This window comes from Papio anubis, chromosome 17 (assembly GCF_008728515.1).
Source record: "Papio anubis isolate 15944 chromosome 17, Panubis1.0, whole genome shotgun sequence".
Lineage (NCBI taxonomy): Eukaryota > Metazoa > Chordata > Mammalia > Primates > Cercopithecidae > Papio > Papio anubis.
Genome location: NC_044992.1, coordinates 20360730 through 20375928, shown reverse-complemented (window position 1 = coordinate 20375928; position 15199 = coordinate 20360730). Strand labels below are relative to the sequence as shown.

At 55.5% G+C, this 15199-nt stretch overlaps 1 protein-coding gene across 14 annotated transcripts; it reads right to left on the bottom strand.

The window, feature by feature from the left end:
- Positions 1–2427: 2427 nt before the first annotated feature.
- On the bottom strand, positions 2428–14636 carry LOC101018293 (putative TBC1 domain family member 29). 14 transcript variants are annotated; one of them, XM_017950431.3, is made up of 18 exons: positions 14099–14633; positions 12942–13096; positions 12554–12655; positions 11225–11446; positions 10421–10739; positions 10126–10232; positions 9705–9814; positions 9442–9576; positions 9003–9165; positions 8403–8451; positions 7718–7909; positions 6799–6893; positions 6398–6463; positions 5859–5958; positions 5335–5383; positions 4811–5052; positions 4432–4532; positions 2428–3260 (listed from the first exon to the last, which is right to left on the bottom strand). In XM_017950431.3, exons 11-18 carry the CDS (start codon positions 7866–7868, stop codon positions 3210–3212), a joined length of 855 nt encoding a protein of 284 aa, XP_017805920.1. In that variant the 5' UTR covers positions 7869–7909; positions 8403–8451; positions 9003–9165; positions 9442–9576; positions 9705–9814; positions 10126–10232; positions 10421–10739; positions 11225–11446; positions 12554–12655; positions 12942–13096; positions 14099–14633; the 3' UTR covers positions 2428–3209. The 14 variants fall into 14 exon arrangements, 12 of the variants coding, with proteins under 12 accessions (XP_017805920.1, XP_017805922.1, XP_031513281.1 ...); XM_017950433.3 differs by having other exon boundaries at positions 9003–9115; XR_002518035.2 differs by lacking the exons at positions 9003–9165; positions 9442–9576 and adding an exon at positions 3662–3783 and having other exon boundaries at positions 14099–14632.
- Positions 14637–15199: the final 563 nt, after the last annotated feature.

Genomic DNA, 15199 nt, shown 5'->3' with positions numbered 1-15199 from the left:
AGGGTCTCTTTTATTTCCAAAGCTGTCTTCTGCTTAATGAAATGTACGCAGACACTAAGCAAGTATGTATTGAACTTCTTATCTTCCAGACACCAGAGACACATCTATAGACTGACTGAGTTCACTGCCCTTGTGCTGCACTCCGCTTGAGGAGACAGATGATGGTGTCATGTAAGGAGCTAAAATGTCCTGAGCTGTGAAGGTGGCATGCAGAGGCTGAGGGATGGAGGGGGCAGGGTTGGGGCAGGTGGGGGTGACCAGGATGTCTAGAGCCCAGGGCTGGGGCCAGACCCTACACTGCTCTGCTTGGGGACCTTGCTGTGCTCTGAGTCATGAGGGCAGACAGTGGCCAGGGTGAGGCTGGCACAGTGCAGCCCCTTCCCCACTGCTGAAGCCCGCCTTCGTGGAGTGGGAGCACAGGCTATGGGGACTTGAGAGTCATCCTGACCCCAGGGGTGGTTGTTTCTGGAAACAAAAATCCGAGGCTTATGCTCCTGGGACAGGGAAGCCCTGGGGCCTCGCGTCCTCCCCATGGCCTTCGCATTGGGCAGTGAAGGTATCTTCCTGTTGAGTCTGAGGGAGGGAGAAGTGGTGTCTCTCAGGGAGTCGGCTTTCATCTCACTTAGTCCTCCCAGTAGCCCTGCGAGGTAAGGACCGCCAGCAGCCCAGTTTACAGATGAGGACCCTGAGGCTCAGAGAAGTTACATGGTTTGTCCAAAGGGACACAGCTACTAAGTGGCTGAATGGGACTGAGCCCAGGTCTTTCTGAGACAGCCCAAGCTGTGGATGGAACGCTCCAACTCACGGATGAATAGGTGAAGTGGAACAAACATTTTAGAATGATTGGTAATATTCACCAAAGCTAAACATTTGCCTCCCATGAGCTAGCAATTTCCTTCCTGCACGTGTACCTTACACAGATGTGTCTATACCTTCACTAAAATACAAGTAAAACAACCCTCATAGCAGTACAATTTGTAATAGCCTCACACTAGAAACTTCCCAAATACCCATCACAGAAGAATGAATAAAAAATCATGGGACGTTCAAGATTAGACTACTACACAGCAAAGAAAATGAATAAATTGTGGCTACAATATGAATGAATCTCTCACAGCTCATGTGTGAGTGACAGAAGTTAGACCTATAAGAATAGGTCTACAAGAAAAGATCATGTGTGATTCCATTTATATGAAGTTATCATCAGGCAAACTAATCTCCAGTAATAGAATTTACCTCGGGATGGGGGTGCAGGAAATTGAGCATTCTGTGGGGCCTGAAATGTTTACAGTTGCCCCTCAATGTACGTGGGGAATCAGTTTCCCCATCTCCCACAGATACCAAAGTCCTGATATAAACTGGTGCAGTATTTGCATATAACCTAAGTACATCTTCTTGTATGCTTAAAATTATCTCTACTTATGCAATCAGTGTCAGATAACATTTCAGTCCATGCCAGAATGCATATAGGATGGTGGTTCCCATAAGGTTATAATGGATCCACCCTATACAGGTGTACCATCTCTAAAAATTGATATTTAAGAAGAGATGGGGCCTTCTTAAATATTATGTTATGTTGCCCAGACTAGTCTTGAACTCCTGGGCCCAAGTGATCCTCCCACCATGGCTTCCCAGAGTGCTGGGATTATAGGCATGAACCACCACACCTGGACAGGTGTACCATTTTTTATTGTTTACACTGTATTTTTATGATCTTTTTCTGTGTTTAGATACACAGATAGCCACCATTATGTTACCATTGCCTACAGTACTCAACATGGTAACATGCTGTAGAGGTTTGGAGCCCAGGAGCAATCAGCTCTACCATTCAGCCCAGGTGTGTGTTTGGCTGGACCACCTGGAGGAAGCTAAGGAGACACAAACTAAAAGCAGAGGGTGAGTCAGAGGTGGGATCCCTAGACAGGTATGAGAAGCTAGGCAAAAACGGGTGAAGTCTGAATAAATTTCACCCTATTCATATAATTACTGCATTAATAACCTTAGATAATAGTTCACATTACCATGTAGTTAATAGGATTGCACCAATGTTAAATTTCTTATTTTGTTTTTATAGGAGACAAAAGTCTCACTCTGTCACTTAGGCTGGAGGGCAGTGCTCCCTGCTTCCTGGAACTCAATTACTCAAGCAATCTTCCCACCTCAGCCTCCTGAATAGGTGGGACTATAGGCACACGCCACCATGCCTGGCTAATTTCTTTTACTTTTCTGTAGAGAAAGGGTCTACCTATGTTTCCCAGGCTGGTCTCAAACTCCTGGGCTCAAATGAGCCTGAACCTCCTGCCTCGAACTCTCAAATTGCCGGGATTATAGGCATGAGCCACCACACCCGGCCTAAATTTCTTATGTGCCATGGTACTGCAAAACGTCCTTATTGAGGGCAGCTGGATGGAAGGTGTATGTGTAAAATCATTTCAACAGTAACATTTATTTTGCAACACGAAGGTGGTTATCCTTCCATGAGCGTAAAGTACAAAGGTAGGCTCATGGTGTTGTCAGAAGTCACAACACGGGTTTTGGGGCTGGGAGTGCTGGGAGGGGCTGAGCATGGTTGGCTTTGTGATCTGGGGGCTGGTGTGTTCCATCTCTGAATGTCTTTTGAGCTATGCACTTACCCGGGATGTAAGTCATATCTTAATAAATTTTCATAAGTTTAACAAAAAATAAAACGAGGATGAGAAACTTGTTTGGGACCTCGGGTGCTTATCCAGCCATGAGCCCTGGCCCAGATGCTGCTAGAAGCCTGGAGGGAACTGAGAACATTCAAAGTAGAGGTGGCAGAGCCAAGGCCCTGAGGTGGGAGCACTGCTTGTCCCTAGCTGTGAATGGGGGGTCCTGCTCGGAGGCAGTGCTGTGTGCACTGCAGGGCCCACAGGTCCATGCCCACATTGTGGCTCGGTGCAGTGAAAGCCAATCTCAACCCCTCTGCAGTGTGGTCAGCCTGCCAGCTGGTGGCCAGCAGATCCTCCTGGGAAATTGTGCCATCCCAGGGACTAGGTGTGAGTCTCTCATCCACAAATGTGGTGCTCAGCAGCGGTGTCAGCCTGGTGAGCCTTGGTAAGGGCATGTGCAGGATGCTGAGCCTCTTCCATCCCCATGCCGGTCTCAAGGCCACCTGCTCCGTGGGCCCATCCAGCAAGTGTGGTGGCTTGGAAAGAAGCTGGCTCCATCCACAGGGCATGGTGTTTTGCTCAACTCAGGACCAACGTCACCCTCCATAGTAATTCTCTTTGGTGGGAGTACTGGGAACATGAATAACAGATACCTTCAGAGTCTGAGCTGCTGAGGCCAGGGCTGCAGGGTGCCCTCCTGTCAGGAAAGCCTGCACTGGCAGCTGGAAGGCACCTGGTGGTGGCGCCTGCAGCGGCTGCCGCAGTGGCTGCAAGGCTTCGGGACTTGCCCGGCTTCTGTGAGGTGAATTGTGACAGTGGCAGAGCTCTGCAGCGCCAGGGTCCCCTGCATGGCCATACTGACTGCAGCTGGGAGCCCACTATACCCCTGGTGCCCCTCTCTTCCCAGGGCTGGGGTCTAGGCTAGGCCCCTCTTGGCTTGGGAATTGTGCCCTAGAAGGGGGACACAGGCCCACAGGTTGGGACAGAGGTCCCAGGGCATGCTGCTAGCTGGCTGGGGCTGCCATGCTCACCTCTCTGTCTCTCGTGGCCTTGATGGGACTGGCCTCCCCATTGAATGGGATTTTCCAAGGTGTCTAGGGCTGCGGGGCAGCTGGCGGGGTGCCACCCTGGCTCCTTCCAGACGTGCCAGTCACTGGTCACCGAGAGGGCCAGATGCAGGTGCCCATGTTGCAGTGGGGTTATCTCCCAACCTCCCTCTTAGTCCTGATGGGCCTGGGCTGGGCCCAGTGTCAGGGTCCCCCTGGGCTTCCTGGGCTAGGCCTGTCCCATGGTCCCGTGGCTGCCCAGGACACATTCAGAAGGGAGATGGACCCAGCAGCTCTGTTTGAAATCCTCATGGGGGAACCAAGGGTCTCCCACATCCAGGTCTGTCAGGAGCTGGGGCATCAAGTTCCACTCCAGGAATCTCCAGGAACGCCAAAGTCCTCCCTGAACCGGGGCCGGGCTGGGCATGTCCTGACTCCCGGGTGCCCCCAGAGAGTGGTCTGCTGTCCTGGCTCCCCAGAAGCCCCCTCATGTTCCTGGGCCTTGGCCTCATGGACAGCCCCACTAGGAGAGGGTGTGGGACGAGGTAGGGAAGCTGACCAAATGGGCTGCTGGAACTGGGCTAGTGGGCCGGGAAGGGCCTGCCTGTCCCCGTTGCAGAGGGTCTTCCTGCCACGTGAAGCTGGCACAGACCTGGGTGCCGAGGACCCTTGCTCGGGTTTGGTTGAAAGGAAAACAGACGTGGTCAGTGTCTCCAGTGAGCCCATGCAGGCCTTTCCAGGCAAGCCCCACCTACCTGGGTCTCTGGAGTCCTCAGGGTCTCTGTGTGGCCCCCGTGGTCTGACACTGAGGACACGCCTATAGTCTGCTGATCCCAGAGGAAGGGGCGTGTGCCACCTGGTGTGGGGAAGCTGTCAGGGCATGGCAGGTGGCTCCTGGGACTGCCCCCAGGGTTCAGCCTGGTTGGGGGCTTCCTGCTACACAACCTTGTCCCAGGGCTGTTGGGCCTGGGATATGGCCCCCAGTCAGAACTCAGATGGGAGGGGCCTTGTCTGTCACCCAGCCCCCTTGCCACCTTATGTGGGGACCTGTCTCCTCAGTGGGTGACTGGGCCTGGACGTGGGTCACCCTCTGCCCTCCTGGGCTGCCCCGTCCTGGGCTGACCATTCCCACACCTGGCTGAACTCTTGGCTCTGGCTCTGGGCCCAGGGTCCCACCTGTGCCCTCTCCCTGAATGCTCTGGGGGTCAGAGACACTGATTCCCTCGTCTCCCTGGCTCAAGGCTTGTTGTCCTGGCACCCGTGGAGGGGTCTGCAGGAGTGAGGGACCTCTGCTGCTCTCTGAGGCTGTCAGCGCTTGCAGGGAGGGGCGGAGGCTCTCAGGAATGGGTCTGGCTCCTCTAGTGCCCTTGAGGGCCCTGTGAGGGGGAGAGCGGGCCACCGTGGAAAGTGGGAGGGGGCTTGTTGGAGGGTCTTGCCCACATCCCCCTCCTGTGTGCACAGCATGTTCAGTACATACGCACTGAGTGCCTGCCCTGAGGACCGGTGGGCCTCCTATACTTTCTTAGAGTCCAGGAGGAAGAGGAGGAAGAAAAGGTGAAGAGGAAGGCCCAGGTAGTAGGGTTGGGGGTCCTGGGCACTCCCCTAGTATTGACTGCCCCAGAGGGTGACTCAGGAGGGGACCTGGTACTGGAGCCCACCTGGGGGTGGCAGGTCCCCATGCTTCCTTGTTAGTTTCTTCATAGAGGCCCAAAGATGATTAAGAACAGTGTCATCATCCAGGGCCCAGGTATGGAAGAACTGGTCTCGAAAACGTGCCCACAGGCCAGACCTGGACGTCTTCATGTGGTGCTCTAGAGACAAGGTGGGCATAAGGCCAGGAGAGTCCCCTGGGAAGGGTCAGAGCCCACACCCCATGGCCACTTCAGTCTCCCACTGGGCAGTGCCGGATCCTTTTGTGACCACCCCAGGGGTCCAGATGTGCACAGGAGGCTGTGGTTGTGGGAGCGGCCTGGGTAGGGAAGTGCTCACCACACTCCTGACTTTCATCTGGGTCGTGTGAGGGATGGGCTCGGTGTCACTGTGCCCCGCCCAGCCCACCTGGCCAGACCTCCCTCTGGGCCAGAACAGAGGATCATGAGGACAGTGTGAGGAAGTTGCCCTTGGGCTAGTTGGAGTTTGACCCCAGTGCTCCCCAGATCCCATTGGGCACATGTGGACTTACTCCTCTGAACCTTAAAGGCAGTGCTTGTTATCGGCATCAACATCTGTTCCCCTTCCAGCAAATATATGTCCCACAGGCGCAGGATGAGCCCGAGAAAGATCTGTGGGGAAAGTAGACACGGGAGGACCTGGCTCTTCCAGGCCAGGGCTGGTGGCTCAAGCTGCACACTGGGGCACAGTGACCAGAGTCAGTGACCTTCCCCATGAGGGTCACCCGACCCCTCCAGGAGGCTAGGTCAAACAAGGTCTTGCAGCTTCTTATGGGGGGCACTCATTTCAGTGGAGAGAGGGGCTTCCTCAGGGCTTGAGGCTCCCCTGAGCCCTCCCAAATCGGGCCGGGTCTGTCCATGAGGCTGAGTTTGAGCCCTGGCCTCTGCCCTGGGATGACCCCTCTTGGGCAGAGGGTCTTGCTTGCATGTCCTGTGGGGATCCGCCTGAGCCTCCTGTGGGCTGTGGGTGAGCCGGACCCCCGGGCTGGGGAAGCAGGGCACTGCAGGGCAAGGAGGGTCCCTGAGCCAGGGTCTCCCTGTGCCTCCTTACCCCAATATTCAGCATCCAGAGAAGCCAGCTGAATGAGGAACACTGTGCGCACAGACCTTCCTTGTCCTGATGGGAGGAACAGAGGTGAAGATCCTCCCCCAAGTGCAGAACACTGGGTGGTGTCCCGGGCTCCCCCCAACATCTTCACCTTCCGGCACTCCTGGTGGACACACTGCCCTTAGCCCTGCTCTGCGGGAGCTGGGTCCCTATCCCTGCGCCTCTGTCTCCTCCAGGGCAGGAAAGCAAACCAACTCCCAGCCCATGGAGAACCCGACGTCCCAGGTCAGATCCTGGCTGGGACTCAGGCAGTCACCAGCCCCACGAGGGGCTCCAGCCCCCGTTCCTCCAGCCCCACAGGAGGCAGGGCCTCTGGGGAAGAGCCGAGGGGACCATAAACTCACCAGATGCCACATGGTCTTGGGTTGTGACGTGGGGACCACACGCTCCTGATGGTCTTGGAGCCCCTGGACTGTCCCGCCATTTGGGCTGTGGAATCCTGAGAAGCCCTCAGCCCATCATGAAATCAGAGCCTTCTCCCAAGATGTGGAGCCATCAGCTGGAAGAGATGGGCAGCCGCAGAGCCCCCCAAACCCCGAAGCCTCCCACCCTCCCATCTGGTGACCCTACCATGTGGCCTTGGCCCTGGAGAGAGTAGGTGGGAACATCCCCTGGAGCCTGGCTGGAGGTGCTTCTGGAGGCCTCCTGGACCAGGGTGCACAAAGGGCAAGCCTGACTTTGAGGCCATGACAGAGGGCGGCCAGAACAGGGTGGGTGCTGGGCTTCGTGGTCACCTCCTGGAAGTGGCGTCAGGCCAGGGGACATGGGATGGGGAGATGCTGCCATCTGGGCTTGGTTGGCCCATTTGTGGATACCAAGGGAAGCTGGAGCCTGGGCAGCCGAAGGGCAGGAGGACTCTCAGGGAGGGGAGAGTCAGCTGCACAGAATCAGAGCCGGAGGGCGTGGCTCCGGGACACAGAGGGCAGCCACAGGGAGGATGAGATGCCCTCTGCTGATGGGGATGAAAGGTGTCTGACTTGGGTTCCGGAGCTCAGCCCTGGGCTCCTGAGGACCCTCAGCAGAGACATCCTAAAGGCACCCAACAAGCTGGTGACACAAGGAAGGTGTCTTCGTTGAAAGCCGAGATTACCTGTCCAGGTTGGCTGTCCCGGGGTCTGACTGTGTGAGGCAGATACATCCTAAAGGCTCCCAAAAAGCTGGTGACACAAGGAAGGTGTCTTCACTGAAAGCCGAGATCACCTGGCCAGGGTGGCCATTCCCGGGTCTGACTGCCTGAGGCCCTGGGGGCAGCTGTCCACCTACCCTGCAGGGAGTGCCTCTCACTGGCCAGCAGCTGCACCAGTGCCCAGAATGCATCCTCCTCAGGCAGATAAAGGAGGAACAAGGCAGCGACGTGGCTCAGGTCCCTGCAGTAGCCCACCTCCTGCAAGAGCCAGTCACTGTGGAAGGACATCACCTGGGAGGGCTGAGGTCACCTGGGAGGACTGAGGTCACCTGGGAGGATTCATGTCATCAGAGAAGGCAGAGGTGACTGGGGAGGCTTGCTCTGAAGAAGAGGCTTCCTCAGGATGCAAATTCATTTTATGACAAGAGCTATGTCCATCGGGCCTTTCAGCACCTTGTCCAAAATGTCTCCTGATAGCACCGTCCTGCATGTGATGCTGCCAAGCTCCTGGGCTTTGGGGCAGTCCCAGGAGGAGGGCATCATTTCTTGTTCCAAGAAGTGGTGGTCAGGCCCAGGTGACACCAGGAGTCCATGCCCGACTCCTTTGTGTCTCAGTGTGACCCCTTGAGACCATCCCCTTGCTTGGAGGTTTATGCCAGCGGTGAGCTGAAGTCCTACCTCCTATATCCCCGGGGGTCACAAATACTAACTTTGAAAGAAACAATGACACCCCCACCAGACATCCACACTCAGGAATATGGAAATATGGTCTGGGAATATAGCCGTGAATATGGGAATATGGTCACTGCCGGGAATACTCACCGGGTTATACTCTGAATATGCCAGGAGGATGTAGAATAGTTCCCGCTGCCTAAAAAACAGATAAAGGGGACTTTTGTTTCTTTTGTGCAGATGTTAGTTTCACTTTGTCTACAAAGCCTAACAACAAATCCAATTTCAGATTCAGGTGATTCACCAGATAAACAGTGAGCTCTTCAGGGCCTTTGACTATTTAAGAAATGTTTCAGTAAAATCCACATCTGTGAAATGCTAATAGTCCAATTGTACAGTGAGTTGACTGATCATTTTCCCTCTGATTTTTTTTTTTTTTTTTTTTTTTTTTGGTTTGTACGCACGCCAGTTCAGTCTTTGGGTGTACAGTTCCCCCGTGGTTCTAAACCAATGTGCAGAGTCTCCCGGCCACCGCTCCAGCCTCTCCTGGAGCAACTCCTTCATCCTCCAAGTCTCCAGGGTGGCCCCTATGCACCCAGCCTCTCCCCAGTCTGTCAGCCCCTGGCCACTCAGACCGGTTCTCAGTCCCTATGGTTTGGCCTTTTCCAGAATGGCCAACGTTTGGAATCCTACAGTGGTAGCTTATTGGGTCTGGCTTCTTTCCCTTAGCAAAATGCATCTAGGATTCACCCATGTTCGTGCAGGCATCACTGGCTCATTCCCTTTTCTCACTGAGTCTTCTACTGTTGAAAGGACCAGCCTTCCTCTCCGCATTCCCATATTGAAGGTCGTTCCCTAAGGCTCTGTGTATGAGTGATGATGAATCAAGCAGTGTACGTGGCATGAAGGTTTCCTGTGGATGTCAGTTTTCAAATCAGTGGGTTCAATATCTGTGACACTTTGGTGATGCTTGGTTCAAGTCCATTGAGCTTTGTGAGCCACTGCCCAACTGGCTGCCAAAGTGGCTGTGCCGTGTCATGTTCCCAGCAGACCTGGATGAGAGTTTCCAGGAACCTGAATTCCCCCAGCATTTGGTGCTGTCAGTGTTGCCTGGGGAGGCTCATGGGGCCTCCATCCTGCCACCCTCCCGTGGGTCCTGCCATGGGTCCCCGTGGGTCAGGGAGAGCACCTTTCACCATTGTGCATGATTTTCTTTGCTGCCTTCTGTCTCTGCAGGATTCCCCTGGGTTCTGGCCCCACACGTTCCAGCCTGGCCTGGGGCTTGGAACCTGGGAGGTGCTCCATCCATGGTGCCGGCTGTTCCCTGGGCCATGAGAGCTCTTGAGAGCTCTGTCATCTCTCATGGGTGACCCTGGCTTCTGCTCCGGGGAAGTCCCCATCCCTCTGGTTCACTCCATCTCTGCTGGGACACTATGGCTCCGGTAGGCTTACTTGGTTCCATATCGATCCCTGAAGAAGATGTGGTTTCTTAGTGTCCAGTTCACGTCCAGGTCGATCTGGTGGATGTGTTCAGAGGATCTCTTGCCCTTCTCCTTCGTGACCTGTAGGGCAGGGCCAAGAGGAAGAAACAGTCTCAGAACAGATGGAAGACTCCCTGCCCCAAATGGCAGTCAGCCCACAGTCAGCACTTTTGGAAGGAAGGAAGGAAAGAAAGGTTTCCTTCTGCAGAAAGCTGCTTTTTGGCTTGTTTCTGAAGCTGGGGAGGTCTGTGGTTCCTATGTCACTGTCCGTGCTTAGGATGAGCATCTGACCACAGCACCCACTCCCCAAGCCTGGGCATGACGTTCCCTTCAGTTGGAGAACTGGGTCCTGACCCAGCCTGGCCTGTTTGTTGTGCTCTGGCTTAGTGTACCTTGTATTTTAGGGGGTTTTCGTCTTGACTTCCTGGATGTTCAGGAGGACTAACCACACTTGTCCCCAGACGTTCATGGGAATGCCCTTATACACTCGATCAATCAGCTGTGGGCAGAAAGTGATCTGGTGTCACAGGCCACGGGGCGACCCCAGCCAGGACCAAAGCCTGAGGATCCTGGAAATCTTTGGTTTTGGCCCCATGATTCCTCGGTAGAGGTGAAATCAAGCTGGGACAGGGTCTCCCTTCCCAGGATTGGAAGAGTAGATGGGCACTCAGAGTCCTGAACTCTTACCTGGACCTTTTCCTTCTTTTGGGTCACCAGTAGGCATCCATAGCCCTGAGCTAGGGGTGGCCCTAGCCCTAGATTCAGATTCCCTCTCAGCAAGGTGACACTTGCACAAGCAGGCCTGTGGTCCTCTGGGTGAAGACACCCGCCCTCTGAGAGGCTACCGGTGCCAGGCCACAGCCATGGGTGCCTGTCCCTGTCTCTGCAGAGAGTGGTTCCAGGGACCTGTCCCTCCACACATTACTTTTTTGCTGTTCTGATATGTCTCCCATTCTCCCAGCATTTCCATCCACTTGCTCTTTCATCTCATCTCCCACCGCATTTGCTGTCAAATGAGGAATGTTGGAGTTAGCAGAGCTGCCAGGCTTCCCAGAGCCGCCTGTGGATGCTGGATCTTGGGCTCTGGAGCCCTGGTGGGACCCAGCTGGAGGGAGCCAGGGAAGGGCAGACCCTAAGGGCTGAGGGCCTTTGAGCACACGAGTGCCAGTGGGCTGGCTTTGGGACCCTGGGACTGCCATCCTCAGGCCACAGACACACCAGTCTTAGGTCAGGTCCCAGCCTCTAGGTGGGGTCCTAACACAAGTGGGCAGCCACCCCCAAGCCACAACTGTGGTTCTCACTTTGGAATTTCATCAAACTGCCAGAGATACAGCAAACTGGGGTCAGGTCCAGCAGGGACAGCTGCCCCTCCCAGTGACAGCGTGTTGCCCCCACCTGCTACCACGCAGGCCCGCTGCTTCCTCTGCCTCACTGACCACTGGCCGAGTCCCCCTGTCCCTGGACCAGCACCCCCAAGGATCAGGCTCTTACCTTTGCCTCCCGGGCACTGACAGGGCAGTTCCGTCTCACTGTATTGCAGTCCAGGCAGAGCTGAGAACCTGCACAGGGCCTGGAGCCATCCTGGTCTGGGAGCCAATCCCCAGAAAGGACTGGCTCTGTCCCCATCCAACTCAGGGCTCAGCCCAGGAGAAGGCACAGGGAAGGAAGGACAAGGGCCTTTCTGTGCGGCTGACTCCCAGGAGGGTCCAGGACCTGGGAAAAGAGGGAGTGCAGGGCCAGCCTGGCCGAGGCTAATAGGGGCCCCTGGTGTGGGGGGCGGTCAGGGTGTAAAATGGGGGCTACCCCTCCTGGACTGGAAGTAATGCTTTGTGCTTGAGCTGAGAAAGGTCAGCCCTGAGATGGGATGGGGTGACTGGGCCCTGACAGGAGTCCCTCTGGGAGTGACCATGTGATGTGGACCTGCCGGGGTCTAGGGAGCCTGGCCTGTGACCTGCCCGGTGCACCCAGGTTGCACCGAAGGCCCATCCCACCCGACACTCCCAAGGCCCTTGCAGGGTTTGACCTCCCAGCATCCACCTGCCTCTCCCTGCACCCAAGCCACACACACTGCGTTTCAGAAGTGGCATGGCTCATCAGCTCCCTCCCACCCTACCTTTCCCGGGATCCTCCGTCTTTCCATTCTATGATCCCTGAGGGATGGGCTTCAGCCTGGGCTCCTCTTACCTGGCCCCAGATCCCTTCCCAGCACCAGACCCAGGGTCATTAGCCTCAAGATCTGCTGCCTCCCTGGCCTCACTGTGAGATGCCCAGAACGAGGCCATGCCCATCTTCTCCCCCATTCCCCTAAGGCCACAGCCCCCACTGTCCCCATGCCTTTCCCCCTTCCCCATGGGGACAGTGAGGGCTGTAGCTCTAGGGAAATAGGGGAGAACAGGGGCAGGTGGGCTCCTAGAGACCAGAGACCTGCTGGACAATAGCCCCGAGGCTGGGCCAGGCATCCCCTCACCCTGTGGCCACAACCCTTGGATCTTACTGGGGTTGTCTCCAAGTGGACAGGGCCAGACCCTCAGGCTGCCCCGCTCCTCTTGTGCTAACTTGGGGCAGAACTGCTGAGAGTCCAGGGGCCTGACCTAGCCCCCTCTCCATTCCCACTTGCTCCCTAGATGGGCCCCGCACCTCTGGCCTAACAGCAACCTCGGGCTGGACCTGCAGGGGAGCCAGGGAGGAGTTCTGACCCTGGAAAGGAGGTTGGCCCGACCTGGGGAGACACGTCCTGCCTCAGAATGGCCTTCCTAAAAGCAAACCCGTCCCTGAGCTGAGTCAGGTGCTTTAGGGGTGAGGGGAGCACAGAGGACTCACTGCAGAATCCTAAAGCGATCAGTGCTGCAGGAATTCCAACAGGCTCAGGCCCCATGTCCTCTGGCAGCCCAGCTCGGTGTCCCTGCAACCACCATGTCCATCCTGTGAGACAAAATCGTCTAAATGTTACACCGTACGTGAGACCTCCAGAGAACGCCTGAACCGCTTCCACCCGGCTCCCAGATGCTGCCTGGCTGCGTAACCCCCCTATTCCACCACTGCCCTCAGGTGAAAAGGGGCCAGACCTTTTACCCAGTGGCCCACACCTGCATGGGTCTCGGCAGTCTCAAGCCCCAAGCAGAGGTGGGAATCTTCCCAAGGACTTGAGAACAGTGGGACCTGGACAGAGAATCCTGTTGTCCCCAAATGCCATGAAACGGGTACACACCTGCCCTGGCAGATTGAATGATGTCCACCTGCCAAGATTGAAGGGCCCATGAGGGGCTATTCCAGGGATGCGGAGGGAGACTGGGGACAGGGCCCAGAGGTCTCTGTACAATTGACCTCCTGGGATGCTCAGGGACCACAGAGATGCCCAGTTACCTGCAGGGAACAAGATCTCTCCTGACTGCTCGGTTCTGCTCCACTCATCACTTGGGCTATCGTGGCTCTTCAGTCTCACCAGTGAAGCCACTTTAGGAACAACACCAGTTGAGCAGGAGGATGTTTGGTTTGGGGGATGAAAATAATATACTGTCTCCAAAGCAGCCTCTGTGCTCATGGAAGCCACATCTCTCGGGGAGGGACTGTGGACTCCACCACTCTGAGCTGTCCCTACAGGAAGGGGCTTCATTTTCGTGGGTCACTGAGGAAGAACAGTGGGTCCTTGGTCCTGGAGAACACCTAGATGGACTGTCCCTCCTGGGAACACTCGGGACAAAAGGAGGGTGAGGCTCCAGAGGACCAGAGAAAGAAATACTTGGGGAGAACCCCAGAACCTGGACCCCTTTGAACAGAAGGGAGGATAGTCTCCCTCCAGTCAGTTCTCCAGGGCTCCTTCATTTTCCACAGCTGCTCAAAGGCAGAAGGCTCCCCATACCACTCCCGGACAAGGGACCGTGTGTGCCCAGTGGGTCCCACAGGGACCATCAGGACCCAGCTTAGGCCACAGACGTGTTCTGAGGACCCTCCCCTCTACCTCACCCACAGTGGATCCATCCCAGTGGCTCTGCCAGGGCGAGGCTCTGCCCCATCGGGATCAGAAACCCCGGACAGATTTCGGATCTAGGGCAGGGGGGCTGCAGGGTTCAGGCCTGAAGTCCAGCATGGCACAGGGCAGGGCCAAGAGCAAAACCCAGAGTCATGTCGGGATTCCCAGGCTGGTTACCGCCTCTCTGACCCCAGACGTCTCGCCTTTCTAATGGTTACATCTGGGAGCCACCATGAGGACGAAAGAGACAATTGTCTACATGGGCAGCATGGAACAGACACCTGGTGAGTGCTCAGGGATGACCCTCCTTGGCAGGTGCCCAGAGGCCAGCACCACCCACACCATAGCCACTGTCCCCTAGTCAGCATGGACGGAAGAGAGCAGGTCACACTCACCTGATTCTGATGAATCAGCTGGCCTGTGTTATGCCTCTCAGGGAGAAAACCTTTGAGCCCACAGAGCTGCTCCAGATACCACTGTGTGTGTGTAGCTGCTGTAGAACACAGAGGCAGGCTGGAGATCGGACGGGTGTTAAGCACCAGTGACATTCTGAGGTAAAGGCATGCATCACAATGGGGCCCTGCCCGGGTCAGCAGGGCCCAGAGTCAGCATCCTCCACTGCCTGAGGCATCATCATGCTTGCATGCCATGTGTTTGCGCACGTGTGTGCACACGTGTATGTAGGTAAACACGTCCGTGCAGGCGTCTGTTGCTTCTCTGGCCAGGCCTGGCTGCCTCACTCATGTGTGCACCCCATTCCTTGTCACTGTCACCCCTGGGGCTCAGGGCCAGCATGAGAGCATCCATGGGTACTCCCTGACCTCAGCCCTCCCCGCCCAGGGTGGTCCTGGGATACACATAGGGGTGGAGGGAAGTGACTGCTGCTGTTGAATCTCAGAATAAAAATGCTAATACTATTACCTAATGATCTTTTTAGTATCTCTAATGGTCTTTTTAGTATCTCTAATGGTCTTTTTAGTATCTCTAATGGTATCTCTTTTTTTATTTCTGATATTTTAACTGGGTATTTCTCTCCATGACCCTTGGTTATTCCAGCTAGAGGATCCTGTGGGGAAAGTGCCCGGCACATAGTAGGGGCTCACTCTTCTAGACATGTTTTCTAAAATCTGGTTCATCTGTCCTTCCACCCAAGGCATCCTAGGGGATGCCAAATTCCAGGGGCCAGAAAGAGCTTGGGATGAAAAGACATTCAAGGGGAGGGTTTTCACCTGGGCTGAACCTGCCTGTGCCATCCAAACCTGGAGCCTCAAGTCCTGAGCTAGGGCATCCAGATGACCCAATGCAGGGCCCTCCTGATTGACACTTACTCCCTTGTACTCATTAGCAACCTCACCCATCCTACTTTCAAAGCATACTTGGCCCTCATATCTGAGAACTCTGCCTCTGTGGATTCAGCCAACAGCAGATGGAAAATATTCAGAAAAGAAATTGGATGACTGTGTCTCTACTGAATATGTGCAGACTTTGTTCTTGTC